The sequence below is a fragment of the Xenia sp. Carnegie-2017 genome, unplaced genomic scaffold (genome assembly GCF_021976095.1).
Source record: "Xenia sp. Carnegie-2017 unplaced genomic scaffold, XeniaSp_v1 HiC_scaffold_22, whole genome shotgun sequence".
NCBI lineage: Eukaryota > Metazoa > Cnidaria > Anthozoa > Malacalcyonacea > Xeniidae > Xenia > Xenia sp. Carnegie-2017.
The window spans coordinates 15,766,821-15,794,083 of NW_025813485.1; the positions used below are offsets into that span (position 1 = coordinate 15,766,821).

The 27,263-nt window shown below is 31.1% G+C and overlaps 5 protein-coding genes across 6 annotated transcripts; 4 read left to right on the forward strand and 1 right to left on the reverse strand.

Annotated features, from left to right (window-relative positions):
* The first annotated feature begins 1,407 nt into the window (after positions 1–1,407).
* LOC124445357 (cytoplasmic FMR1-interacting protein 2-like) lies at positions 1,408–11,757 on the forward strand. 2 transcript variants are annotated; one of them, XM_046996075.1, is made up of 27 exons: positions 1,408–1,646; positions 2,546–2,623; positions 2,734–3,017; positions 3,197–3,425; positions 3,589–3,693; positions 3,818–4,036; positions 4,188–4,301; positions 4,386–4,463; positions 4,686–4,733; positions 4,972–5,141; positions 5,419–5,569; positions 5,926–6,165; positions 6,280–6,353; positions 6,616–6,712; positions 6,789–6,865; positions 7,103–7,214; positions 7,594–7,713; positions 8,043–8,242; positions 8,329–8,416; positions 8,502–8,645; positions 9,588–9,678; positions 9,754–9,884; positions 10,010–10,082; positions 10,351–10,445; positions 10,553–10,791; positions 11,003–11,150; positions 11,275–11,757. In XM_046996075.1, exons 1-27 carry the CDS (start codon positions 1,440–1,442, stop codon positions 11,431–11,433), a joined length of 3,771 nt encoding a protein of 1,256 aa, XP_046852031.1. In that variant the 5' UTR covers positions 1,408–1,439; the 3' UTR covers positions 11,434–11,757. The 2 variants fall into 2 exon arrangements, with proteins under 2 accessions (XP_046852031.1, XP_046852032.1); XM_046996076.1 differs by lacking the exon at positions 1,408–1,646 and adding an exon at positions 2,182–2,221.
* Positions 11,758–11,913: 156 nt separating this feature from the next.
* LOC124445361 (leucine-rich repeat-containing protein 59-like) lies at positions 11,914–13,810 on the reverse strand. The gene is made up of 7 exons (XM_046996079.1): positions 13,628–13,810; positions 13,340–13,399; positions 12,915–13,178; positions 12,730–12,814; positions 12,490–12,635; positions 12,170–12,217; positions 11,914–12,098 (listed from the first exon to the last, which is right to left on the reverse strand). The coding sequence occupies exons 1-5, from the start codon at positions 13,730–13,732 to the stop codon at positions 12,520–12,522; spliced, it is 630 nt and encodes a 209-aa protein (XP_046852035.1). The 5' UTR covers positions 13,733–13,810; the 3' UTR covers positions 11,914–12,098; positions 12,170–12,217; positions 12,490–12,519.
* A 51-nt stretch (positions 13,811–13,861) lies between these two features.
* On the forward strand, positions 13,862–15,348 carry LOC124445362 (mitochondrial import inner membrane translocase subunit tim16-like). The gene is made up of 5 exons (XM_046996080.1): positions 13,862–13,916; positions 13,979–14,063; positions 14,573–14,715; positions 14,793–14,858; positions 15,050–15,348. The coding sequence occupies exons 1-5, from the start codon at positions 13,914–13,916 to the stop codon at positions 15,128–15,130; spliced, it is 378 nt and encodes a 125-aa protein (XP_046852036.1). The 5' UTR covers positions 13,862–13,913; the 3' UTR covers positions 15,131–15,348.
* Positions 15,349–15,508: 160 nt separating this feature from the next.
* LOC124445360 (microsomal glutathione S-transferase 2-like) lies at positions 15,509–19,157 on the forward strand. The gene is made up of 6 exons (XM_046996078.1): positions 15,509–16,152; positions 16,425–16,468; positions 16,586–16,641; positions 16,708–16,778; positions 17,668–17,749; positions 18,641–19,157. Exons 1-6 carry the CDS (start codon positions 16,080–16,082, stop codon positions 18,960–18,962), a joined length of 648 nt encoding a protein of 215 aa, XP_046852034.1. The 5' UTR covers positions 15,509–16,079; the 3' UTR covers positions 18,963–19,157.
* Positions 19,158–19,709: 552 nt separating this feature from the next.
* Positions 19,710–25,389, forward strand: LOC124445359 (cytoplasmic tyrosine-protein kinase BMX-like). Its single transcript, XM_046996077.1, has 21 exons — positions 19,710–20,110; positions 20,474–20,569; positions 20,665–20,746; positions 20,843–20,983; positions 21,278–21,330; positions 21,407–21,472; positions 21,533–21,597; positions 21,794–21,853; positions 21,946–22,000; positions 22,249–22,313; positions 22,417–22,541; positions 22,687–22,755; positions 22,827–22,891; positions 23,002–23,108; positions 23,535–23,620; positions 23,708–23,832; positions 23,927–23,991; positions 24,129–24,247; positions 24,315–24,391; positions 24,604–24,684; positions 24,995–25,389. Exons 1-21 carry the CDS (start codon positions 19,958–19,960, stop codon positions 25,079–25,081), a joined length of 1,842 nt encoding a protein of 613 aa, XP_046852033.1. The 5' UTR covers positions 19,710–19,957; the 3' UTR covers positions 25,082–25,389.
* The last annotated feature ends 1,874 nt before the right edge of the window (positions 25,390–27,263 follow it).

A 27,263-nucleotide genomic window follows, 5' to 3' on the forward strand; every position in this document is an offset into this window, starting at 1 on the left:
ATCTGGAAATAATCAACGGTGTTTCTCTGAACAAGAAAGGGTTTTGCTACCAATTGTGTGGCAGCACAACTGGGGAACCATGGTAAAAATATTACAAGGGCCGCCCCTTCGATAACCATATTAAAATGTAATAACTGCTACATCTGTTATGATTTCGCTTTCTAGCTTTTAAATTAAAATTTTTTGTACATAAGTTCACAATGTGTAATTTTTCTTGTTTTAATCCCCAGTATAATGATAATCTTCTAATCTGACAGGGCCCCCCATAACCCAGGTGGCCCGTGGGTTCGGCCATCCTGAGCCCATAGTAGTTACGCCACTGTTTGCTACGATAGAAAACAACAAATTTCAAATTTTACATATGAAATTTATTTCAGAAATTTTAAAAAAACGAAAGTCAGTTAATGACATAGTAAGTGTAAGTATTTCAATTGATTCAACAATAAAAAAAACTTGCTCTCTTTATACTTTTTTCGTGATAATGGAATTGTTCTTTTCGAACGTATAGCTTACAGAGAATCGTTTACATTTTTTTTACATTCCATTAGTAAAACAACGCAAGCATTCTTTATTATCTTGTCTGCTTTCATTTCACGTATGTGATCTTGGAGTTTTAACATTTCAGCAAACTAACTTAGCAACATGAACACGATCAAAGAATTTTATAATTTTCTTTGTACGTTTTAAGTAGGAAATTTTTGTGTAGGGCATTCATTCATCGCTTCCATCTCTTTAGATTGAATTTTTTTCAACAATTTAAAAATTATGGTGCAACGATTCTATTTTTACCATTAGAAACATTGTAATAAACTGTATTGTATTCAGTTTTGCTGATTGAGTTAATCAAAAAATAACAATGATACAAACATGAGTTACTCTATTCTTTGGGATTTATTTTTCCAAATAGTTTTGTAGTTCATAATATTTCGGATCATGAACTTTGATCCTTATATATGGACAAATATGGTCGATAATTTTGTCGACAAATTGCTCGCCTTTTTTTTCTGCGTTTAGTGAACATTGAAATGTTTCATGTTTGTAATGTTTGTCTACCATAGAATTTTATTAAGCCTATTACGAAGGGATTTTTCTTGTCACTACGACTTTGCTATGCATATAAAGGTTTGGGCTTTAATCAGAAATTGTTCATTGTTTGTTCTTGGCCATGGATCAAATGACCTTTTTCGTAACAGATTCTTCAAAAACCGTTTGTTCCTCCAGGCGAGACGACTCAGATAACTATACCGCTGTAAAAAGTAAGACTTGAGTACGTTTAGTTTTCAGTTTCAGTTTTTCTGCCTTCTTCAGTGACCTAGCTATCTGTCCACTGGCTCTACCATGGGTGGGCCCTACCCATATAGCCCTACCCAATGTAAAATGTATAATTGTTACTTAACACATCTCTCAGTGCATTGTGGGAAGAGGTCAGTACAAACAAGATGGAGACGTCAAATTCTCTGGAAGAAGCACTTAAGAATGTCAATTTACTTGATGATCTAGCTCTTTGTGATGAACAACCAGTGATAGAAGCACCTGCTGCATCAATCACTTATATTCCTAATTTTGACACCAACTTTGAAGACAGCGAAGCCTTTATTACATGCAATAGTAAATATTTAGAAGAAGCGAGAATGCATCGAGGACTGGTGAGAGTTAGTTTAAATCCAACATGTTCAGATTTTGTTGGAAAATCATCAATAAAACTATTGCTATCTTGATATGTTTTAATATATTGTTGCGAATTTGCTATTGATTTTTGATCGTGCTCTTACTAATTGTCTGTTTAAATTAAAAATGTTTTAGATGTTTGAAATGCCCTGAAAAATTAAATTTATCAAAGGGTAAATCTGTCTAACGATTCGGACTTAAAATGAACACTTATGTAGGAAATTTCTGCCAGGAATTCTACTGAGTGAATAATTACTTTAAAAGTTCATTGAAAGTTGAACATTGACCATGTGTGATAATACAAATAAAATAAAATTTCAATCTTTAAATGTCATTATTTTAATGACTTCATTATCTCAACTTATTTCACTTTTAAAAATGTGACAGTTGTTGCATTTAATTTGGCTAACAGCTCATTTTGAGGCAATTTAACATATTTAATTATTATATGTTCCTGAAGATCCCTAGTGTACTTACATATACCTGTTTTGATGTTCTTATTTTTATACAGGTTGAGTCTATGAAACTAAATGTAAAGTTCATTCAAGTTGTTGTAAGTCATAAATTTTAAAATAAATGTTATGGATCATAAAAAATATGTTAAATAATGAATAAAACTGATTTTATGTGATACAACTCTCAACAACACAATCAATTGATTGCCAACTTAAAAATATCATGTGTGCTATAGATATAATTTTGTTAAATGTAAATGTGCTATTAAAACCATGTTCATCTTAAACCTACCTTATTTTTATAAAATTAAAACAATTCTGAGCATAATGAATGTATTAATTTTCTTTAAATTATTAAAATAAAATAAGTACACCACACCCAATAAATTAATTTTTTTATTTGGACATCACATAATGTTTAGAAAGAAATGCTTGAAGAAGGTGAATCATTTGCTGTAATGTTGTACACATGGAGATGTTGTTCTAGAGCTATTCCTTCTGTAAGTAAAAGTTTTTTTAATTACAAGAAGGATGTTTTTCATTTAACCTTATCATGCATTATTTCCAACTGATTATCTCTATGTTATTAGTGTTGCAATATCTGTTTTAGGTCAAAAGTGATGATCAACCCAATAGAGTTGAGATTTACGAAAAGACAGTTAGCGTTGTTGAACCTGAGATAAATAAACTCAAGAAATTTATGTATTTTGCTGAAAATGCTGTGTCACGATTTTGTGAAGAAGTGAAAACTTTGTGCCATCCTGAAAAGAAGAAGGATTTCATTTCTGAAACATATTTACTGACGATGGGCAAAGTTCTTAACATGTTTGCTGTGTTAGATGCTCTCAAAGACATGAAAGCATGTATAAACAATGATTATTCTTGTTTCAAAAGGTAAACTAGTTATTTTCACTCATTTGATACTAAACAGTTGTTAAAAATTTAGATTAACTAATAACTTTTTTATATATTGATAACAAATCATTTAATTTTGGGAAGAAATAAGGTGTGCAAAAAAATTGATGATGAAGTTATGGAAATTTTTGAGCAAAGCCTATATTGATTACATATAGGGCACATGGTTTTTTGAATCGTGGCACAGTTGATACAGCTGCTATTGAGCTCTCTCAAAAACTCTCTTTGTTTTTGGCCACAAAGAATAAAATCAGAGACATTCTCAAACATGGCTTGGGAAAAATTGTAGGATTTGATGAGCTCTTATCAGATGTTGTAAATTTATGCTGTAAATTATATGAGCAGAATCTGTATTTGCTACCCAATGATAAGCATATGTTATTAAAGGTATGGAGACTTTTTATACTTGTCATGTGTTCTCTTGTTATCTATCTAATGCTCAGTCATTGAATCTATTTGTTCTCCTGTAGTATTTAATACATGGAAATTATTTTGTCAACTGACATAAAATTTAAAAAATTTCTTACAAAACTATTGTTGTTTGTTGTAGGTCATTGGATTCAGTTTGTTTCTCCTTGATGGTGAGGTCATACAAATTGCAAAACTAGATCAAAAGAAACGAATCAGTATTTCTAAAATTGACAAGTTTTTCAAAGTAAGTTGACTGTACATTGTTGATTATCAAATTAATTTGTATGTTAGTAATATTATTGATCAACTGTGTCTTTATGTGAAAATTTATTTTACCAAAATGACGAAAGTTTGTATTTTATGTTTAGCTTCTTCCTGTTGTTCCATTGTTTGGAGATATGCAAATTGAACTTGTAAGTTATGTGAAGATGTGTCCAAATTATAAATCAGATGCAGATAAATGGAATTGTGCAGGAAGCAATGCGGAAGAAAAAGTAATATCTCAGTATAACTTGTTAACAAAAATGGATACAATTCGAGATGAGCATCTTCATTATATCAGTGAACTTGCTCGTTATAATAACGAGGTGAGTCTTTTTAAATGCTAACGTGGTGTAGTTGAATAATTAAACATTTGTTTAAGTAGTTGCAATTTGCGAGTGATTAACATTACAAATGTCATTGATTATGATTGTAGAGATTGTTTGGTGAAATAAAATACTTAAAATTTTTCTGTAGATGATTACATCAAGTACTACACCTCGCAGTTCAAGTCAGCATCGTGAGTTACGAAAGTTGGCTTTGAGAGGTTTACAGTTACTTTCAAGTTGGAACACCCAACTTATGGAACTGGTAAGACTGAGAATGATGCATCTGTTTCCTGCTGCATTTGTCATTACAAATGTATTTGTTTACATATTCACTCTGCATATTTAGTACTCATGGAAATTAATCCATCCTACTGATAAATATGCTAATCCTCAATGTCCTGATCAAGCTGAAGACTACGAAAGGGTAAAAGTTTAAAGAATTTTCTTTTATACATTTTGTGAGGAAATTTGTGTTGAAGAACATGTAAATAATTGATAGATTATAACGGAGTTATTTGTTGATTTATGTATAGTTTTATTGACTTATACAGACTAACATAGTTGTCAAGTATCTTGTCAGCAAATGCCCATTATTATTGTGAGTTTTTCATGTTTATGTGAAGAATAATTTCCATTTTTATTTTAGGCCACTAGATATAATTATACAAGTGAGGAAAAATTTGCTTTGGTTGAGGTTTGTTTTTACTCGTTCTCTTTGTATGAAAGCCTTTTTGCAAGTTCAACAGTTGCAAAAATATTCTTTTAAAATGTGCAGATTCTTAGAATTTTCAAGCTAAATAAGTTATCTTCTGTTCCCAAATGAAATATCATTCATCTATCTCCCCACTTCCTTATTTACGATGGCGCTACGATCATTTTTTAACCAATTTACAGACTCGGCAGTAGCTAACTATTTTTGTATGCATATTTAGGTGATTGCGTTCATCAAAGGACTTTATGTTCTCATGTCAAAACTGGAGACAGTTTTTTCTGAAGCAATCAGACATTCCATTCATGATGATTTTCAAAACTTCATTCAGAAATCTTTACGTGAACCTTTGAGAAAAGTTGTTAAAAAAAAACAAGCGGCAGTTGTAAAAACGTAAGCTTTAGTTTTAGTGATGATACACCAAGAACTTTTTTCATATGCCATGTCGTTGACTGAAATACATGAACTCTTAAATCAACCCAAACTCTATATCGTCCGTTAATAATGTTTACAAAGATAAGGTTCAGTAAGTTAGGCTTTTGAGGTTATAATTTTGTCGTAATTATTGATTTGTCAAATTTTGCTAGCAAAACGGTTGTTTTTCAATTTTCGCATGATAGTCCATGATATGTTTTCAACTTTTCATTGTTACTTAAATATTTTCTTTTAGTGTTCTTATGACCATCCGTGATACTGGTTCAGATTTTAATTTTGATGTTAAGAAGAAAGATGATGATCCAATTTTGAAAGGAGAGAAAGACTCCAAGTCAGGTTATCAGGTTACTATTCCAGACAGAAATGTTGGACCTTCTAGTACTCAGGTACATTTTTAATATATCACCTTCACTTTATATAATACAATGTACCATATTTACTATAATGTACCACGTTCATTACAGGAACTTATATGTATTACATTTACCATGTGTAAAACGTTGAACGAAGTTATAAATTTGCATCATAAACTAGAGAAAAGGGATCAAATGTACTGCGTGACTTACATACGGAAAAATATTGAAATTTGATGTTCAACCATGTATAGTGGTATTTACATTGTAAAAAGCATTTCTTCGCAAGATTTGTATTGAGTTTGTATTGTTTTAAACAGTGCTTGTTATTTTGTACATTGCATATTTTCGTTTTTTAAATGTTTTTCTATCTGATGTCTTTTCATAAGTTGTATATGGTGCGAACGACGTTAGAGTCTTTGATTTCCGAGAAAGCTGGTGCTGGCAAAAGGAGCATGCGTAAAGAGCTAGAAAAGGAGACTGTGGAAGCGATCGAACAATTTTTGAAGTTTTCTTTTTTCTTCCGTCATTTGCTGCATTTCAGTGAAACATTAAGGGAATGTTGCGATCTTTCTCAACTCTGGTTCCGAGAATTTTTCTTAGAAATGACTATGGGCAAACGAATACAGGTATGTTTACGCGTCAAGCAGGCATTTGAAATATTTCTGTCAGATATTTTTATTGTAGCGACATTCTGCAGAAAAAAAATGGTCGCAGTGAAGAAGAAAGTTTTTTTCATTTAGTTTCCTATTGAAATGTCGATGCCATGGATTCTTACTGAACACATCTTGGATACGCAAGAGCCAAGCATGATGGAGTAAGAATTTACTAAATAATATGTTCACTTTTTTATATAATTGAAATGAAATGCTGGATATAACAAAAAGTTGAAAAGAGTTACCTTATGTTATTATTTCTTGACAAATTTGAGAGTTACAGATTTTCTTAGTGCAAAGATTGTAATAGTCACAAAATAAGATTAGAATAAGATCTTTCTTTGTTCTTGTAATTAGTTTTGTCTTGAGAAAATTTGTTTTTAATGTCCTTTAATGTAATAAAAGCAATCTTTTTACTTAAAGGTATGTATTATACCCCCTTGATTTGTACAATGACAGTGGAGAATACGCACAATCAAAATTCAAAAAACAATATTTATACGATGAAATTGAAGCCGAGGTAAAATTCCCTCATAGTTTTCTCCTTATTAATTTTTTCGTAGTTGTGTTTAACTTGAGTATTTTTGTTCATTTAGGTTAACTTGTGCTTTGATCAATTTGTCTATAAACTCAGTGAATACGTGTTTGCGTATTTTAAAGCTCAAGCCTGCAGGTAAATGATCCCGTGTATTTTAAGGCTCAAGCCTGCAGGTAAATGATCTCGCGTATTTTAAGGCTCAAGCCTGCAGGTAAATGATCCCGTGTATTTTAAGGCTCAAGCCTGCAGGTAAATGATCCTGCGTATTTTAAGGCTCAAGCCTGCAGGTAAATGATCACGTGAATGCAACTTTTCGTGTTCATTTAAAAAAATAGACAATGAAGATAAAATAAATATTTTTTTGTGTTTCAGTATGATATTACCAAAAAAATTTGTCTCAGAGTGTTCACGAAGAGAAATTGGCAGAATAAATTCTCCTACATCAAACTTATACGAAACTTTATTGAAACAAAGACATGTTCAGGTTTTAATGTATTTGTGATTTAAAATATTTATCATTTGAAAATTCATAATAAAATATGTCTATATTTCTTAATTCTCGATGCACTATTTCTGTAACAAGATTGTAAATGTCCAATTTTTGTAAATTGTATTTTAATTATTTTGACATGCATGCATACGTAATGTTTACTTTCAACACCAGTGAACTGTAATATAAACTACAACGATATTTTAATTATGTTGACATGCATGCATACGTAATTTCACCCTTCCTCATTTCATGCTTCCACATTTCATGCTTCCACACATCATGCTTCCACATTTCACCCTTCCACATTTCATGCTTCCACACATCATACTTCCACGGATCACAATTTACGATTTCTTTGCTCTATTGACAGTTACTTGGACGTTCTATTGATCTCAATCGTCTTCTTACTCAACGTATAAACACGGCCATGCTGAAATCAATAGATGTTGCCATTGCAAGATTTGAGAGTGGAAGTTTGTGTGGAATTGTTGTAAGTAGAATCATCGAATTTTGTCTAGTCACTTCCTAAATTTTTAATTTACATACGTAGTAATGCTGCTTTTAGCAAGGAGTAGTGATTTCAACCTGTTTGGGATTTATATTTGGGATTTTATTGATGTCAGAAAAGTTTGTTTTAGTGTATAACTCTAGTCATGTGGGACTATAGTCGTATGGGACTATAGTCGTATGGGACTATAGTCGTATGGGACTATAGTCGTATGGGGGACTATAGTCGTATGGGACTATAGTCGTATGGGACTATGGTTTAATGATCTTGAAAGCTCCTTCCTTTGCTATAGAATTGCTATTTAAATTTAGGATCTTGAGAATTTACTACAAGTCATTCATCAGACTCACGTTCTCCTATCAAAGTACATGTCTCTTATTCCATATGACGCAATGTTAAAAGAAGTTGATCACAGTGTTTCTGCTCCTTATGGAAGAACCACTCTTCACGTTTTCTGGGAGTTGAACTTTGATTTTCTTCCTAATTATTGTTATAACTCTGCCACCAACAGGTATGTATGTAAATCAATTTTTTTATAAATTGACTTCCATAATGTCACTTACAGCTTACTTTTGCATTTTTAACATTTTGCGATAGGTTTGTTAAAACTTCACTATCCTTTGGGGAGGAAGTCCAAAGAGAAAATCCACCAAAAGCTAGTCATCATTATTTTTTTGGAACTAAGGTTTATATCATGCGAACAACACTGCATGTTTTTTTCATCCTCTTTTACTACAAGTAGTAATTTTTTTACCGCTTTTACGTTCTAGGCTCAGAATGTGGCTTTTGCCAGCATCAATACGCTGTACAATAGTTTTGTTGGTCCGCCACATTTTGAATCGATGACGCGTCTCCTTGGTTACCAAGGAATTGCTGTTGTTATTGACGAATTGTTGAAAGTCATAAAAAGTTTGGTAGGTTTATGCATCGTTTTAAGTGCAAACTTTACAGTATTGTGAGCAGGGGGGGAATTCAAGGGATGACAATAGTGTAAATTTAATACGGGGGGTGTTCAAAATGCTTGTTTTACGTTTTATTGATTTAAAACTATTCAAATCGATAAACAGACCGAATTAAGACAAAACAAATTAAGGCTAACAGCGATAATAAATTCGAAATGGAACTTCAGACGCTGTCGAAAAGTGTTATATGAGTGGCACTGTTTATTACAATTATCATTTCAAATTGATAATGTTATGATAATAGGATGTTGAAATATCCCGTCGAAAATAAGTTAAAACTTTGTAAAAACTCTTCAACATTAAATGATTCAAGGGAAATAAATAATCCTTGTTTGCACTGAAGCTAATGGACGGTTTGAAGGGTATAAACCAATCAAAAATGCATGGAACTTGTTTAAGGTTGTCTTTCTAAAAAAGGTAGAAGTTGTTTGCAACATTGAAGTATCCTTGAGTAATGTAGTTTATTTTATGAGAAGAACTCTTGTAAACAAAAGAAAAAGTTTAAAACCAAAAAAATACCGTTTTCGGTCCATATCTCCCGATACCCAGGGACATGAAGAGCACTACAACAGTGCATGTTCACATTTCGATGAAAGAATTCGGCTTTTGTCACGCTATTCTACTTAGGGATGGCAATAGCAAGCCACAGCTCATCAGACCACTAAAGTAGGACGGAGGGAGAGCAGTCTACGTCTGGGAATCAAAAGGCAGTGTTTTTTTATACTTTGCATTATCCTTGGGATCCATAGTTTCATTAACAGCAATAAAATAGAGAAAAGGTCTTGAAAGCTGTCTATTGTAACTATAGTTGTCTATTGTAGTTTTGTTTACTTAACCGAGGTAGGATCAATTTGCAGATCGTTGGTTATTTAAGTAAAACTTTCTTTTATTTAGCTTAATGGTCAATTGAAGAATTATATTGTTGAGTTGATTCAAGGTCTTCCCAAGAAATGTGGTTTACCACGATATGAATATGGCTCTAAAGGTACAAATAATTATAAATATAACTTAACTATTTATTTCATATAGTTTTGATCTAAGAATTAATTTTCTCCCTCAGCTGTACTGGAATATTACCACGCGCATCTTGAACCGTTGGTGCAATACAGAGAGCTGAGAACTGATGTATGTCAATCTTTCAGAGAAATTGGAAATGGAATTTTATTCGTAATTCTTATTGAGCAAAGTATGGTAAGCAAACTGTAGATTTTTGATGAAAATATCATCGTTCTTGTAATGAAAAAGCATATCAATTTTACATCCATATTTTCGTTTACAGCATTATCATCGTGTTAACTTTATAAATATCATTTTAGTCTATTGATGAAGTTCTTGATTTATTACATGCTGCACCATTTCAAGGAATTATACCTCGTCCTTATCTTCAAGGTAGAAATCTAAATTAACTTTTTACTCAACAAATGTTATTTGAAAGGATTGAGAAATTTTTATTTTCATGCTAAATTTAAACACGCTTCACGTACATATTAATATACATCAAAGATGTTCTTATGAACGTGTTTCAGCTGTAGTCAGTCGTGAAGATTTCTTATTAGACCAATATAGATTTTCATGTGTGTCCATAGAAGAACTTCAAATTACTGTCGTCTGTCTTTCTTTGTTTTTATGACAGGCTTTATTTTGTCTTTTTTGTCAGAGGGAGAAAAGATTGAAAGTAAAATGAAAAAACTTGAACAACAATATGCTCCATTTCAAATTGTTTCTTTAGTTTCAAAATTGGGAACAAAAGAGGTAACCAGGACAACAAGTGGAAGAGTTGTGCTGTTATGTTACAATCTTCATTTCACGTCATATTGACGTTGAGCTCCAATTAAAAGTTTTAATTTCATTGCTTGTAGCAAATAAGGATCGCCCAGGAAGGAGAGCTTCTTACAAAGGAAAGATTGTGTTGTGGTTTGTCACTTGTCGAAGTAATGTTAAAAAAAATCCAGACTTTTTTGAGCGATGAAGTTTGGCAAACGTCCATTCCACAAAATGGAGTAATGACGATAGAGGAATGTAAAGATTTTCATTCGTTATGGAGTGCGATTTTATTCATTATCTGTCAACCTACTGGACAGTATGAGTATTCAGTAGAGTAAGTACCTACATTACTGGACAGTATGAGTATTCAGTAGAGTAAGTACCTACATTACTGGACAGTATGAGTATTCAGTAGAGTAAGTACCTACATTACTGGACAGTATGAGTATTCAGTAGAGTAAGTACAACATTACTGTTTAGAACAGTTGATCTCTTTTACATTCCACGTACAATACTCAGAATAACTGGCAATTTTTTTTAACCAGGCAACTATTTGGTGAAGGTTTAAATTGGGCTGGATGTTCCTTCGTCTTGTTATTGAATCAACAAAAGAGATTTGAAGCTTTGGATTTCTGTTCTCATATTGTCAAAGTATATGATGTTGATCCCAGAGATGAGACTGTCGCTGGTGTTGTAAGTTTTAACGTTAAATCATGTTTAACTAAATTTTTTGATGACAAACTTCATATGTATAATGTTGATGTTAATGTTTTAACGTACGATACGGTTTAACTAACATTTTCATGTTTTTTTTCAGAAACTGAGACGTCTTGTAGAGAAAGCAAGAAACGTGAAGATCTTAAACATGCAAATATTTGCGTCGTTGAATAAATATTTAAAGTCAAGCGAAGGATCTTCAGAACAAGTGCGATGTTTTCAACCACCAATACATCAACCTTACGTTTCTTCTATTTAGTACGAAATAAAAATGGTTTTTTACCTCAATTTATTATCGTCCGTTATAACATTCATATAATGTTGATTGTATCAAACTTTTTTCTAAGTAAACGTATGGCTAAATATTGTATAATTCCGTTTTTATTTGTTTAATTTTTTAATTCAATCGTGAACGAATCGTCAAGTTTATGATTGTAAAAGTTGAAATGTAGTAATTCTTGTAATTTTTATAATTGTACTTTGATATTACATTATAAAGCGCCATAAGCGAAAATTAAAAGTAAGTCAATGTAGAATAAAAGTCAACTGTTCGTACATTGTAACAGTTTGAAAAGAGAGAAAATTATTGAATTATTTCGTGTGAAAACATTACGTACACTTGACATTGCATAGTGATTGTACATCAGAGATTGTAACGGATACAAAATAACGTGTTTACAGCAAGGATGGTGTTGAAAAGTGAAACTTATGGCTGAAATGGAAATTTGTCACATACAAATCAAAATATACCATTTATTTTTCTGGTACAAATATAAAATTATTTATTTAACAGGTAATATAACCACTTTGTTTCATTTCATAAAATTTTTGAACTTATATAGTCTTTGGAAGAACACATGATTATATAAAACACCACTGATATAACCAAAACAGCAATCATGAAGAAAAAACATGAAGAATGACCTATTGACAAAAAAGCAAATAAATATAAGCCGACATATCTTTTAAAACAAAAAATAGCAAACATGACTAACCTGTCTTTTTAATTTCAACTGTACTGGAATGTTCTTCAAAAGATTCTTCTAAGGTACAAGTAAAATGCAAAGATTTACCAAATTTTTATATTTATTTTAAAGTTCCAAACAAAGCATTACGATAGACGAAAAAATGATGTGCTATCATTTCTGCAGGTGTATTCCTTGATCACCTGTAATCCTCATTCATCACCTGTAATCCTCATTCACTTGAACATTGTGCAACTCATTGAGCAACACAGAAACATCAGTTTACCCTTTGTTACCTGAGTAGCTTTAAATAGTGCTCATATTAATTATGAAATCAGTAGAATATAAACCTTGTTGTTTCTTTTCTTTCTCTTGCTCTTTCAGTAATCTTTGTTTTCTTCAAAAGCTGCCCGTCTTTCTTCCTTTTCTAAAAGTTTTTGACGTTTTCGTAGTTCTCGCTCTTTGGTAGCAATTGCTTCATCTGCCTCTTTTTTCTCTGTTTTCAACAACAAAAAATGGAAAAAATTTTAAAAAATAAAGTTATCCATAAATAAATATCATCATTATAAATTATTTTGCACAATTTTTACCTTTTTCCAATTGCCTCTGAGCTTTTAATTTTTTCTGTCGAATTCTTTCCTCCTCTGAATTCTTTGCCTTAAGATATGCAATCATCTAGGAAATACAACACATGTAATTTCTTCAACAGACCAACAGAGATTTTTTAAATATGGCAATAATGAAAATATTGCAGAAATCTCAATTTGAGCCTTACATTTTCTGCTGAACGCCTACAATCGCTAGGGTTGAGACAATCTCCAACAACTTCATGCATTAGTGTTTGAATTGGATTTTCTTTCAAATCTAGCCATTTCAACCTCTTGAGTTGATAGCAGCTGACAGGAATCTCTGTTAACTTATTGCAATACAAGTCAAGTTTTTCTATGTTAACAAGTCGACCAAAATCATCTGGTAATTCTGTCAGCATATTTTTGCTAAGATCTAGTTTTGTTAACTGTGTCAACATGGAGAATGTTGCCTATAAATTGCAAAATTATTTGAATCAAATTACTTAACAATACAAAATATAACGGGATTATTTATTTATTTGTACAATACATAAAAATATTGCAATGCGATAAATTATCAGTGATTTAAATATATTTATAAGTATAGAAACAGAAATAATTATTATCTTACCGGTAATATTGTTAAAATATTACATGATAAATCAAGCGAAGTAACTTTTGTTAATGATGCCTAGAAATCAAATATTTAATTGACACTATGAAAGTCAAATCATCAAAATAAAGAAACACATTTTGACATTCCTACGGAACAACTCTCACCCCCAGGGAAATAACTCTAACCACTTTAAATTCAAGTAAAATAAAAATTTTAGGTATTTACTGTCCAACATATCGTTTTTCAAGGTTCAACTACTTCATATTGATAATAAATACTCTTCATGATAAGTTTAGAACATACTATTTCGCGAACTGGGACTTTCGCAAGATTACTTAAACTCAAATCAAGCTCATTTCCATCTAATTTGCTTCTTATTTCTTCTTTCGTGAGGGTTTTCTTACTCATTTCTAGCAGGAAATTTATATATTATAAAAATTTTTGGAAGGAACCAAAACTAAACTAACACATCATCACATAATGTTTACATTGGCGCCCGCGATACACAAGAATAATTATACTTTTACTAAATGAAGTAGTTCTTATTTTTGACATTACGTAAGTTTTGTAACACATTCAACATGAAATTATGGTGAGAAAAATTCATGTTTTCCTTTCCCCTGTTTAGTTTTCTGACATTTTCCTTATGTTTAGGCCAAATTTATAGCTCAGATCATCGTTCTCGGTGGTCAAGTCATCGGTAGAGCTTTTGCTCAAGCTTTGAGGCAGGAATTTCAAAGTTAGTATAAATTTCAAGTTTGATACTGTTTGATTGACATTTATAAATGTAATTTGATTTTTATGTTGAGGAAGATGTTAAATGATCATGTAAAACTCAAAGAAAGTGCTATCATCTCCCAGTGAAATGTTTTGTTGTGGTAGCAACACAGTTGACATCCGATGTAAATAATAAAACAAATGCTTACAATTTTCTTCAGCCATCCCTAGTCTTTGACAGTACAAATTGACCATTTTATATTATGAGACATACTTGGCTGCGGTACAAAAATTTATGAAAGAATATTTAGTGAATGTATTAAAAAAGTTTTGTAGTGAGTTTCTAAACCCTAAGGAAGATCTGAGAAAGTCATTGGAAATGAAGAACTAAAGGTTTAGGAATGTAGTTTTTGAAGATTTTTTTATTAGTGGTAAATTTGGTTTTCTTGTTGACAATCTTAGTCTCTGATTCAAACTACAATGTAACCAATCATGATGGTTGATAATTTCTATTTGTTTTTTTAATTGTAGGAAGTCAAGTTGCTCAAGATGCAGCAAGAGCAGCTACTGAAGGTGTTAAAAGAGCGGCAACTAATAGCATGTTGGGGATATCATTAGAAGAAGCAAAACAGATATTGAATGTGGAGCAAATTGAAAGAGAGACAATTCAAAAAGTATTTCATCGTGTATTTGCTTGTTTTGTGTTCTGTATAAAAAGTAAATGTTTTTATTATGTTTATATAATATTTAGAACTATGAACATTTGTTTAAAGTAAATGAAAAGTCAGGTGGTGGATCATTTTATCTTCAATCTAAGGTACTAATTTCTTTCTACTATGGTTTATGTTACTATCTGTTTTATTAGTTTTCTCAGTTAATTACTACTCATTAATCATTACTCTTTAGTTAATTACTATTTATCTGTTAATTATTACTTGTTAGGTAATTATTACTCATTATTTAATTACTGCTCATTATGTAATTATTATTGTACATGTTCCATTAAAGGTTGTTAGAGCAAAGGAAAGATTGGATGCAGAACTTGAAGTGTTAGAGAAACAAGAAACAAAAAGTGATGCAGATAAATAAATAAAGCAACAAGTATTTCAGTGTATCCATAACAAAAATTAATTAATAATTTGTTGTTTATGTTTTCAGTGTATAAAGTATTAACTATTGAACATAAATGTTTTATTACTTTGAGCATATAGAGAGAAGTTTGACATTTAGTTTTTATATTTTAATTCTTCTAGAACTATGTCAAACTTTTTATGCAACATTTTAATTTTATTAAAAACAACAACATATCGAAGACTAAGTTTGAAGATCAACAAGAAGATGTTAAATTTTGCTCAAAAAATCCACAATTTTTTAGTAAACCTGTAGGTTGTGTAAAGCTATTTAAATTCCATCCAATGCAGCAGTTGACAGTTTCATTTTCATTACTAAAATTTTTTTTGTGACTAAATTTTTTCCTTCTAAAATTTTAGAAAATTATCTTAACCTGTGTCAGTTTTTATAATAAAGTTTTATAACAAAGTTCGACGCGCATAAAAACTAATCAAAACTAGTCAAAAATAAATGGGAGAAAAACATGATGCTAAACCAACATTGATGCTGGTATGAACATCATTATTTTTGTGGATATTGCTACGGAGTAAAAATTGCCGAGTATAGCAAATCTTGATGTCAGAAAGGTTTGTGTTCATTATTAGCGCGTTCAAATATCTATTCATACGTCATGAAATAACCATCATCATTATTAATTTGAACAACTGTCATGTTAAATGCCCAATTTTTTTCTGAATGTTCCGTTAAAGTAATTTTCAATGAATCAAAACAAATTTATTGCTCATTGAACACGGCCGCCCGTAGCTTATGTATACAGCAACTCTGGTCGGTAGTCTTTATCCTTTATTGTCGTTGTGTCCTATTGAAATATGAACCGCCTACATTGTTTTGCATTCCTGTGATGTTAATGTACTTGATAATGATCTGAATAATACGAACTGAACAGTTTTACCTTTGTACAATCATAATGATGTCTGCATTGCAACTAGAAAATTTATTCTATCCCGCTGTAGTCAGTCTTACTGCAGCGTTACAACTGGGTAAGTTACGGCTAATGCTTGTGGTTGATTATTTTTCTTTCGTTGTAGTAATTTTGTTTACTAAAGCTTTATTTCATTTATCAACGTACTCGACCATCGTAAAAGCCAACTTACAAATGTTATATGAATTATTTCTAAGGATCGCTTTATCGTGAGATAGTTTATCTGAAATACCATAATTAATACACTAACCTTCAACTTTACCATCATTGATATATGATATTAAAATTATTGGTTACATTGTTAAAATAGTGCATATTTCTTTCATCCAGCACGTTTTACGAGAAGAGTAGGCGAAGCAAGAGGAAGATACAAGGTTTAGTAATGAATGAAAATTTCCTTCAGATCAGTGTTAAACATGCAAATAACATTTTATATTACAGAAATGATTTCTTTTTTCAATTGGAAATTTTACAATTGTGTTGTTATATAGATCCCGATTCCAAAGACGGATGGAGATCCAAATTTTTCAAGAATATTTCGAGCCCAGTAGGATTGAATCTTTTTATTACTGTCGTTTCACTATCCATAATGATATGTTATCTTATTTTACAGTCAAAACACACTGGAATTTCATCCAATATTCATTACACTTTTGTGGATCAGTTCTTTGTTTTTTCATCAAGGTACAGTTGTAATATTGCTTCTTTAAGCTTAATACTTTTGCGTAATCAAAAAATTGGAAGATTCCTTCCAACTTAATGAAACATTTTAAGGGTAAAATGTTTAAATTCTTTAAGGTTTTTATAAAGAAACATTTTCTACTTAAATTATACTTTCCACGAACTCAACATTTTCATTTTCCAAAATATTCATGTTTATGATACGCATGTTTTATTTACATAACTAATGACGTTATATTAAATGTTGTTCACAAAGAAAGAAACTCGAGGATGATTAAAGTAACTTTCACCGAATCATCAAAATTATTCAAGTTCATTGTGACGTTTGACACAAGTTTATAAATGTGACATAAAACTATTTACGTGAGAACATATGAATATCCTTGCATGGTCATTGTTCAAATGCTATGCTATTATCCACGTACATAAAATTTTTTTGAGGTCTTTATTTTAAAGCTTCATAAAACGTTTTAACGAAAATAAAGACGAATACCAACAACAATGATAATAATAATTTTGCGTCAAAACGCTGGCAAATAAAATCATCATCTTTGCTTTGACACTTCTTTCGTGCTAAAATGTGCTGTGTGTTTAATATTTCCTCAAGAGAAATGTCTTGTACTGAAGTATCGACCTTTCTTTATTCTTCATATCCTCTCGCTTGATTGATATGTTAAATGTTTGCCTTCACGTGCTTACATCGTGCAAAATGGGTGCTGTGGGCAATTGACACGCTCACTAGAGAAAAATTGTTCAAAAAAGTTCGTTTGCGTATTGTTTTTTTCATAGTATTAGTTCATACTTTGATTACTTCGTGTAGAATTCCTTCTGACAATGTCAGACAAAATTACGGATTGAAATTGATTTATAATTTCATTTTCAATTTATCCAGAACTTTCTTCCGTTCTTGGTGTTGTTTACCTCTATGCAAGATACAAATATTTTTATGGGTATGCCAAATCGTGTGAGAAAAGGTAAATATTTTTAGTATTATTTTTCTCACAAAAAATTATGCCGAAATAACAAAATATTAATTCCCGCTATATTGGTGAAACTTCTCGCCAATTATCTACCAGGATAAAGGAACATACTCACACAGACAAAAACTCCACTATCTACAAACATCTTCAAGCCTCACCTTCATGTAAAATCAAATTCTCACCTTCCTGTTTTAAAATCATCGACACTGATCAATCCACTTTCTCACTCAAAATCAAGGAAGCTCTACACATTAATAAAACTAATCCCGATTTAAATATCCAAGTTCACCACTACAACACTATATTTACTTTATAATAATATTTTTTGTTATAAGTTCTTAATACTTATTTTTCTTTTCCTTTTTTGTAAATATTTTATATTTAGTAACTGAATCATAATCCTATTCATTGTAATTAATGTATTTATATCATATTACGTATCATATTACCTAACACTAACCATTCTGCACTGAAGATGGCATTCTGATAATGTCGAAACATGTTTGCTCTCAAAAAAATCGTCGTTTTTCTCAAGTGTTTTTTAAAATTGCTGCTAATTAGAAATTATGGTAAAATATTAATGTTATACTAATTTAAAAAAACCAACATACCTATTCTATAGATTTTGAAAATGAGAATTTATTATTATTTATAGAATTTCAATAGCTTTTAAACCAAACCTATAACAATATTTCAATGATATAATCTGAACACATGCAAATTTAATTGTCGCCAAATTGTTAATTTTACATCTCAATAGCGTAAATTGTTCTACTTTGTGCAAATTAGTTTATTTTAAAATTCAAGTGACGATTACTATCCTGTTTTTTACGGAAACTAGTATCAAAGTATTTACTTACTTTTCTTCTTTTTCTTATTTTCTAGATTAGCTGGCTTAAGAATCGCTATGAATGTGTTGATGACTTTGTTAATTTTCTGTGTCATTGGCCTCGCAATGGTTGGATTTACAAAATATTCTGGAAGAGAGATAGATTTGTCTAAACTTCATGACAAACTACACGAATACATTAAAGGCCCATTATACAGTTTACAGAGAAGATGTACAAATCTTTCTAAAAACATAATGCCCTTCATAGACAGTATCACAAGCCAAACTCTGCAAGCTTTTCAATTTGTTAGGACGTTCTTCACCAACTTTCTTACAAGTTTTCAGCTGTCGGAAATGTCTAAACCAGAAGACCTGTAATTGGTCCTATATCTTTATTCAGTTGATCAATTCTCTATTTTCACATTATGATATAGACATTTAGCTAAAATGATATAGTTTTCTTGATTGTATTTTACAATTTACATTAACTAAAGAGATCCAGTTTTTTGGTGTAGAAAGCATTCATGCTCTCCATCAAACTATACATTACAATAAATAGAATATTATTTTGAATATTATTATTATTCTTGTACAGTTAAGAGAGCAATATATGAGGGAAATATTTGTTTCAATTGAAAAAATAATTGGCGGATAAAGTGGGCTAAAACTTGATTCAAATCGCCTCGCTTTCAAGCCTTGTTGGGCTTGTTGTGGGCAAGTTGTATCGTTAACAATATTGAAATATTTTACTTTCATTGAAAAAAGATTTGTTATTTCTGAGGTTTCAATATCAAAATTGATGTGTTAGACTTTGTACAAAGAATGCTCATTGCTTACATCATTTATGATATCCTAACTCAAAAATAAATTTATTTCTTTAATACTCAGCGCTACTTCTCGCTGTACATAATTTACATAATGTACATAATGTTTGTATTTTGTCATGTGAAAATCTGTTTCAATTGTTCTTAGCATACATACATTAAAGCTATATCTTAGTGGCAATTTTTTGTAAAATGTAAGTCGTTTGACTGGACAAATGTCGTAGCTTCTTAACTATTCTCACAATGTGATGGCCAAAGGAGCTCTGTCAGCAGCTTTTTGTTCAAAACTTTCGGCATTATGCTGATAAACTTCCTGGAGGCAATCAGGCAACAGCAGTGTTTGCTTCCGTTTGATTTTCTGTTGCAAAGCTTCCGTCTTTGTGATGCCGTGAATAAATATACACAGAACAGACTCCTTTTTGTAACTGCACTCAGCAAACGTTCTTGTTACTATTGTTCTTTAATGGAGCCAGTAACTTTTTCCTGCAAATAGACACGTAAAATTTGTTAATATCGTTTGGAGGAATGTGTGGCACATAAACAACAATTATGTCCTATTTCGACAACGCAGACAAAGAACTGAAAGTTGATTCAATGTTTAAGCGTTCACAGGGGAAAAAAAAGTTATCTACAATCAACTATAAAGAACGAGTTTTTGTTTTAACACCAAAGCAGCTTCAATATTATGAAGGTACACCACAGGTAAGTTGACTTCATGATTTATTGGTCATTGGTGTTGCTCGTTATTGCATCGTTTATTGTATTTACGGTTTTATTAAATTGAATACGCTTCTAATTACATCTTTATTTATTATTTCTAACATGATTTCTTTCAACCTATTTTATCTTCCTACACACTTACTTTTCAAAGTTTATTGAAAATGGGAAAGTGCCTATTGACGTTTTAGTTATCACTTTGTTGATTTAGATTGATTTTCTACTTTATTGTTTAAAACAATTACATATACTTTTCATTTCATAACAAATTAGTGAACAAATATTGCTTAATCCCCTCTTTAGGGTTAGCAATTGAAATACATTTGTAAATTATTAACGTAAATTTAGAAACGCGGTAAAATGAAAGGAACAGTTGATCTCATTAAAGTAAAGGTTGTTGAGGCAGTTGATGATAATGCCTTTGATAAACAATATTGTTTTCAGGTAAATCATTAAAAGATTAAAGTGAAAAATTTTGCAACCATTACTAGATGTAATGTAATTGATAGAATCAAAGGTGATCAAAAATTTCTCTTTAGGTTGTTTATCAAGAATATACCTTATATATTATTGCTAATAATGAAGAACAACAATCAGAATGGATATATGCTATCCAAGAAGGTTTGTCTCTATTGATGTAGATGTAGTGCAAAAGGAAAATTATATTTTCTTTCTTTCTAATTTCTTTCATTTATGTTGCCATTCGTCATAATACAGAGTGTCGAAAAAATAAGACTCTTTTATCTTACTATCATCCTGGAGCTTTTATTGGTAATCAATGGACATGTTGTCATAACACAGACAAGCAAGCAATGGGATGTCAAAAGACATTTGTAAATACGGTATCCAATTCACAAGGTAATGGAACTTCTTAATGAGGATTATTTTTTATGCATTAGTGGAGTTTTGTATGCTTATGTACTACTTTACGTATGTGACCACTGTTGGGAATATGAATATTTGATCGTTCATTAACAACTGCTTAACCTAAATATTTAACCTGGAAATTTTGTCAAAATAATACCAAATCAACTTAGAAAAGATTTAGATTAGTCAAATGTGCCTCATTTAATGCCATACATAACTGTTTGTTGAGCAGATGACATTTAAAGAAATGTTTTTCGGTTATTCAACTTCTAGAAATATTTTTAGTTTTTCTAGATAAACCACTGCCACCATTGCCCCCTACACCATTAGAAAATGAGGTAAATTATTCATGTAATTTTTTTAAGTTAGATTAAAATAACATCATAACTAAATTAGTCTTTCTTGATATATTAGGGTCTTAATGTTGTTGCACTATACAGTTTTCAAGGAATAGAAAGTGGTGATCTTAGCTTTAGTAAGGTAACATATGTTTGCATTTGGTTTTTTTTCATACAAGATTTGTAAGAATTCCATTTTTAGGGTGATGAATTTACAATTTTGATTAGTGAGGGTGAACATTGGTGTCTCGCTAGGGATAGAAATGGGTAAATATTGACTTAATTATTTAGTAAGTTTAAATAAACATGTCAAGTATTGGGAAAAGCAAGAACACAAAAAGAAGTGGAGGGACTGAGTTTTGTTTCATAACTAGAAATTACATTTTTAGTTGACTACTTGACTTACTGCTCAAACCAGATGAAAACAGTAAAATACTTTTAAATTTACCTGCCATATTATTAGGCAAAAGGGATATATTCCAGTGAATTATGTTCGAGAAAAGGGAGGTTTGGATACTGAATGGTATGTTGCTATGAACTGGGTTTTTTTTTATATAATTATACAAGCTTAATCTTATTTTGTTTTGATGTTTTTGATATTTTCCTTTGTTTTAGTTGGTATTTTGGTGACATAATGAGACATGTTGCAGAAGATAAACTTATTAAAGAGGTATGTTGATCTATAATTGAAGATCTGTAATATTATATGTTTTCTTTTCTGGGAAATATCAACTATCTAAGGTTGTATATAGTTATCTTCAAAACAGTAAATTGAGTAGAGGAATTGCAACTCGCTTGTTAAGAAATATATTCCAGCAATTTTCATTAAGATATATAAGTTTATTTTTTGCCTGTGTCAGCAGTTTTTAATCATGGAAATCAAGTTCATCATTTATTGATAAAATTTGTCATCTTTAGCAAAAGGAGGGCACTTTCCTTGTTCGAAACTCAAGTAAAGATGGTCTCATGACTTTGTCTCTTTTGTATGTGTATTTGAAAAATTATTTGAATTTTCTTGAACTTTCACTACAATTTTAACTCTCTCCAAGTGTGATATAACATTTGCATATCTTTCTTTGAATTTAGACATGCTGGTGTTGTGAAACATTATCATATTAAACAAGATGAAAATAAATTTTACAAAATATCCCCAAGACATTGTTTTCCCACAATTCCTGAACTTATTGAGTATCACAAACTAAACAGCGGAGGTGTGTTTCATTGTTGACGTGCTACAATGGCGTATTTTCTGTTATCTTTTTGCATTTTTCAAGTTTACTCACTCTCATCCTTTAATTGGGAGACATTGATTTTAAAATTTTTGCAGCTACTATTATTATTCATCTTTATGCATAGGTCTTGTGACAAGGCTGCGTCAACCTCCATCATCAGACACCAACCCTCCAACTGTTGGTTTAGGACATGGTAAGTTTCAATCAGATATGAACACCAACCTTTTCAATGATTGCAGTCTTTGATATTTATATTTTTTACAGGAAAATGGGAAATTGATCGCTCTGAAATTAATCTTGGGCATGAAATAGGCAATGGTCAATTTGGGGTGAGAAAATATTGTTTTGAATGGTATTTAGGATGTTTGAATCAATTGATGATGTTGACAACATAGAAACCAAAATAAACAATAAAATGAAGTTTTCAACATATTTTCAGAGAGTATGTAAAGGATGGTGGCGCGGCACCACTGAAGTTGCTGTTAAAATGATGAAACCAAATTCGATGTCCGAGGATGATTTTATTGAAGAAGCAAAAGTGATGCAGTAAGTTATCATTGATATTCGGAGACAAAACTAGTTGTGCTCCATGGCTCCTGATTTCTTTTGAAAGCCAATTAACTTTCAAACTAAATCATTGGGGCACAAGTGAATATATGAATATCCTCCCTCCACCCCCCATCAATTAACGTTCTAGTTACATCCCTGTTTGCATTCTACAATAATCCCATATGTATATTATTTTATAATGTTCAATGTCGTTTATTAAATTATCATGAACCATACTTTTTGCCAAAAAAAACCATAAAAAATATCATTCCCAGTTTGGCAGTTTATGGTTGAACCGCATGCATGGTTAAACCGTTAAAGATGTTTTTCCTTCGTTTTTATACCATACCTACATCTCTATATCATAACTGTGTCTTTATATCATATCTGCACGAGTCTCAATATTTCACGTTTACTTTCTAGACATTTCCATCATCCAAATCTTGTTCAGTTGTATGGAGTTTGTAGTCAAACACCCATCTACATCATCACAGAATTTGTACCCAATGGTATGTAATAATGAGAAAAACTGTTTGCTGAGAATAAGTTTTTTATTTTTGATTGAAATTTTACCAACTTAATCAATTTTGTTTCAGGTTGCCTTTTAACCTTCTTGCGTAAACAACGCAGTCAAAAATTATCTGTGCTTTGCGAAATAGTTTTTCATGTTGCGTCTGCAATGGCTTATTTGGAGAGTAAAAATTTTATTCATCGAGATTTGGTATTTACTGTTGTATCTTTATCGAAGTACTTTACCCTCCTGCATCTTACATTCTACAATGACGAAAGTCGTATCAACTATATTTCCTATTTAGGCTGCAAGAAATTGTCTCGTTGGCATGAATCTTGTTGTTAAAGTCTGTGATTTTGGTCTTTCCAGGTAAGAAATTTTACACCAAATTATCGTTAGAAACATAATTGACTATGTCGCTAAATTACATCCTGTCTCAGAAACTGATCTGTTACAATTATGCAGTGTGTCGTTGAAATACATGTCTCATTTTTTGTTCACATAAGGTTTGTGATCGACGATGAATACACAGCCTCTGAAGGAACGAAATTTCCTATAAAATGGGCAGCACCTGAAGTTATAATGTACAATAGATTTAGCAGTAAATCTGATATTTGGGCGTATGGTAAGGAGATTAAGAAAAACCTTTGGCTTACCTCATTTTGAATGAAAAAATTTGTTTTTATATTGAGGTATTTTGATGTGGGAAGTTTTCAGTGGTGGAATGTCACCGTACGCAAGTTATGGAAACCCACAAGTAGTTAGTTATGTAAGTACTTTGAAAAAATAGTTTTTATCACTGGCACTTTGAAGGCTGTAGTTGCCTTTTGTTGACTTTGTTATTTCTAATGTACGACGAGTGATTTAATTTTCAAGGAGACTTTCATATTTATCCAGTGTTCAAAGTTGAAATTATTGTTGTATGTTTTGTAAATTGTTGATTTATTATGAGCTCTGGAATCATGTCACTATTACATTTAGATAATGTCTGGTAAACGTTTAAAGAAACCTGAAAGCTGTCGTAGTGGTATTTACACCATAATGAAAGATTGTTGGCTTGAGGTGAGAGACGTACATTTTCACAAATAATCTTTGATATTAAACAAAGGTTCTGCACTTTTCGTTGTCCTAAATTTAATACGAAAGGCAGGACTTTTTCTATTTTTTAAGTCAAATTTTAATATCAAACTTTCGTGAAAGTATTAAGTGGTTTACAAAAAACGTGTATGTCAAAAAACCACATCATCGCGCTCTTACAGAAGTACTTTGTGTATATTTGAGAATGAAAAATGTTAAATCTTGCCCTTTCTTACATATTATGAATTACATCTTCATTCAAAATGACTTCTAAAATGCATTAAATTATGTTTAGTGTCCAGACCACCGTCCTTCGTTTGGAATAGTCATTCGAAGGTTAAAATCGCTTCTAGGTGAAGATTATGCAGACGCATTCGATTAATTTCATGTTAAGGAAACTTATCATAATTTAAATTATATACGTTGGTAGAAACCCTTAAATATCATTCTCAAAACTATTTTATAAAATTTTGATGAACTATGACGAAGATAAAGTGTATTGAGAATATCAGCTTAATTGCTAGCATAAAAGGAACTGCTGGGCACTGGTTAGTACAACAAAGTACTGCCACACACTAATAGAAAAATTTTATGTAAACCCATCTTTTATCTTACTGATATTATCCACTTGTATTATATTCTTGGTTTTTTGTACTCGTTAAAACTGTAAATATAACATCACATTTGTCATTCTTTATTTGCTTTTCATATGTAATAATCTTACTAAGTCCAGAAATTCCTTGCGTACCTTGGTATTTGTTGACTAGGTAGGTAGTGGTATTTGTGGTAGCGGATAGACAATAGACATTCAAGCATTCACAGCTACAGTGACTCTACAAAGTTTGTTGCTTTATGTTTGTTTTTCGTTATGTTTTTGCATTTGTTTGTTTTACTCATAAGTATAAAGAAAACTCAGTACTATCTAATAATATAGAAGAAAATAATTCTAGTAATATCCATGAAAAGTGACCCATTGACACCAGACGCTTTGCAGATAAAAATGAACGCCTTGTTGTGGATTTGCTAACCATCAAGTTTAATTGATCAATGTAAAAACTTTCAAGATATCTTTATAAAAATGGCTGATGTCGACAATGGCGTGGCTCCCATGTCAATATTGATAATATTTCGAGGTTAGCATTGTTTACGTACACATTTATTCAAATATTATATGTCCCAATAAATATTTACGTCAGCTGTTTATTTACATATTTTTATAAATCTTAAATAAAGACATAAAAAGTAACGGAAAATTGATTCTGCTTCAGCTTGATATTAATTTATGATATTCTATAATCATCAAAGTATAAGTAACTATAGTCAGTATTGTGAACAGGAGAAACCTAGTGATACAAGACGCGAAGGTTGAGCAATGACTAACATTTATTTCTTAAACAATGGAATACATTTGCGCATAATTGATTTAAAATATTCTTTAAACGAAAGTGAAAGCAGTGTAGAATGATGAGTGAATCGTTGGACTTGTTTCCTAGAAAGATTTTTACTTGCGATTCACATGCAGAATTTCAAGGTAAAATATTTGTTTCTTTGACATCATATTGAATTCGTGGTAAAATTTCTCTATTTTTCAAATGTCTTGGTCAAATCATCAAACAAAAGATTAGCAGAAGAGAAACAGATATTGGAAAAATATTTTGGCAAGAGAATTACATGGTTTGATCAAAATTCATCAAGCAACGCTAAAATGGAGGTTGTTTTGAATACAAACAACGGAAACATTTACACACTTCGAATCAGTATTCCGAACGATTATCCAAATGGTTTACCAATAATGGTCGTTTATAAGTCTCCTGCACCGATGCCTGACTGGATTAGCGGTCCAAAAACACACACGTTTGGCAAGAATGAAGATGGTCATTTAGTTATATGTTATTTCCGTCGTGATCGCTGGAATGCTCAACGTAATTTACTAGATGTTTTACTGAAAGGTAGAATTTGGCTCGAAGCATACGAAGGTCATTTAGCTACAGGCCAAGATATGGATTATTTCTTAGCTCCAATGCTTGGTAAAAATGACATTGAGTTAAACAGATCAAAATCTCAGTGACAAATATAGTGTTTGATTGCTTTCTTTGCACGTTTATTACACCTTCATCTGGTCCTTGCACATCATGCTATGTAATTGATTTCTTTCTAAATAATTTCAGCGTATTTTATGCCATTAAAATGTATTTCACGCCTTCATTATAACGTAGATTTACTGAGAAATCATTTGAACATGAAACGTCACGTTTTGTAATGCGAATAAGTCTAACAGCCTTACATTTATCTAAATAGTTTATTAGAAATATTTTTACCATAGAAACCTCTCAAACAACGTACGTGTCTTTCTCATCCTCTCATTGAACATTCAAAAATTTTGTTGTGTATATTTGATTTGTTCGATTCAATCCTATTCTGAATTCGAGATTTTGCTTTTCTATGTACATTTTCTATGTACAATGTTATCGCCTTTTTTATATTGCCATAAATTACATTCATGTTTAATGAAAAAATAAAACCTCAACAAAACTGTTACATTTCCACACTTTCCACATCATTGG

What these genes read in the sequence shown, in the direction of transcription:
- LOC124445360 (XM_046996078.1), top strand. Translation starts at nt 16,080, where the DNA reads ATGATGTCTGCATTGCAACTAGAAAATTTATTCTATCCCGCTGTAGTC. An exon ending in TACTGCAGCGTTACAACTGG is followed by an intron (nt 16,153 to 16,424) that starts GTAAGTTACGGC and finishes TCTTTCATCCAG; the next exon opens with CACGTTTTACGAGAAGAGTA. An exon ending in GCCAAATCGTGTGAGAAAAG is followed by an intron (nt 17,750 to 18,640) that starts GTAAATATTTTT and finishes CTTATTTTCTAG; the next exon opens with ATTAGCTGGCTTAAGAATCG.
- LOC124445359 (XM_046996077.1), top strand. Translation starts at nt 19,958, where the DNA reads ATGTCCTATTTCGACAACGCAGACAAAGAACTGAAAGTTGATTCAATG. An exon ending in TACGGTATCCAATTCACAAG is followed by an intron (nt 20,984 to 21,277) that starts GTAATGGAACTT and finishes AAATATTTTTAG; the next exon opens with TTTTTCTAGATAAACCACTG. An exon ending in CTCATGACTTTGTCTCTTTT is followed by an intron (nt 22,314 to 22,416) that starts GTATGTGTATTT and finishes CTTTGAATTTAG; the next exon opens with ACATGCTGGTGTTGTGAAAC.
- LOC124445362 (XM_046996080.1), top strand. An exon ending in TTTGAGGCAGGAATTTCAAA is followed by an intron (nt 14,064 to 14,572) that starts GTTAGTATAAAT and finishes TTTTAATTGTAG; the next exon opens with GAAGTCAAGTTGCTCAAGAT. An exon ending in CATTTTATCTTCAATCTAAG is followed by an intron (nt 14,859 to 15,049) that starts GTACTAATTTCT and finishes GTTCCATTAAAG; the next exon opens with GTTGTTAGAGCAAAGGAAAG.
- LOC124445357 (XM_046996075.1), top strand. Translation starts at nt 1,440, where the DNA reads ATGGAGACGTCAAATTCTCTGGAAGAAGCACTTAAGAATGTCAATTTA. An exon ending in TATAACTCTGCCACCAACAG is followed by an intron (nt 8,243 to 8,328) that starts GTATGTATGTAA and finishes ATTTTGCGATAG; the next exon opens with GTTTGTTAAAACTTCACTAT. An exon ending in CAGTATGAGTATTCAGTAGA is followed by an intron (nt 10,792 to 11,002) that starts GTAAGTACCTAC and finishes TTTTTTAACCAG; the next exon opens with GCAACTATTTGGTGAAGGTT.
- LOC124445361 (XM_046996079.1), bottom strand. Translation starts at nt 13,732, where the DNA reads ATGAGTAAGAAAACCCTCACGAAAGAAGAAATAAGAAGCAAATTAGAT. An exon ending in AAGTCCCAGTTCGCGAAATA is followed by an intron (nt 13,400 to 13,627) that starts GTATGTTCTAAA and finishes TTTGATTTCTAG; the next exon opens with GCATCATTAACAAAAGTTAC. An exon ending in TCAGAGGCAATTGGAAAAAG is followed by an intron (nt 12,636 to 12,729) that starts GTAAAAATTGTG and finishes TGTTGAAAACAG; the next exon opens with AGAAAAAAGAGGCAGATGAA.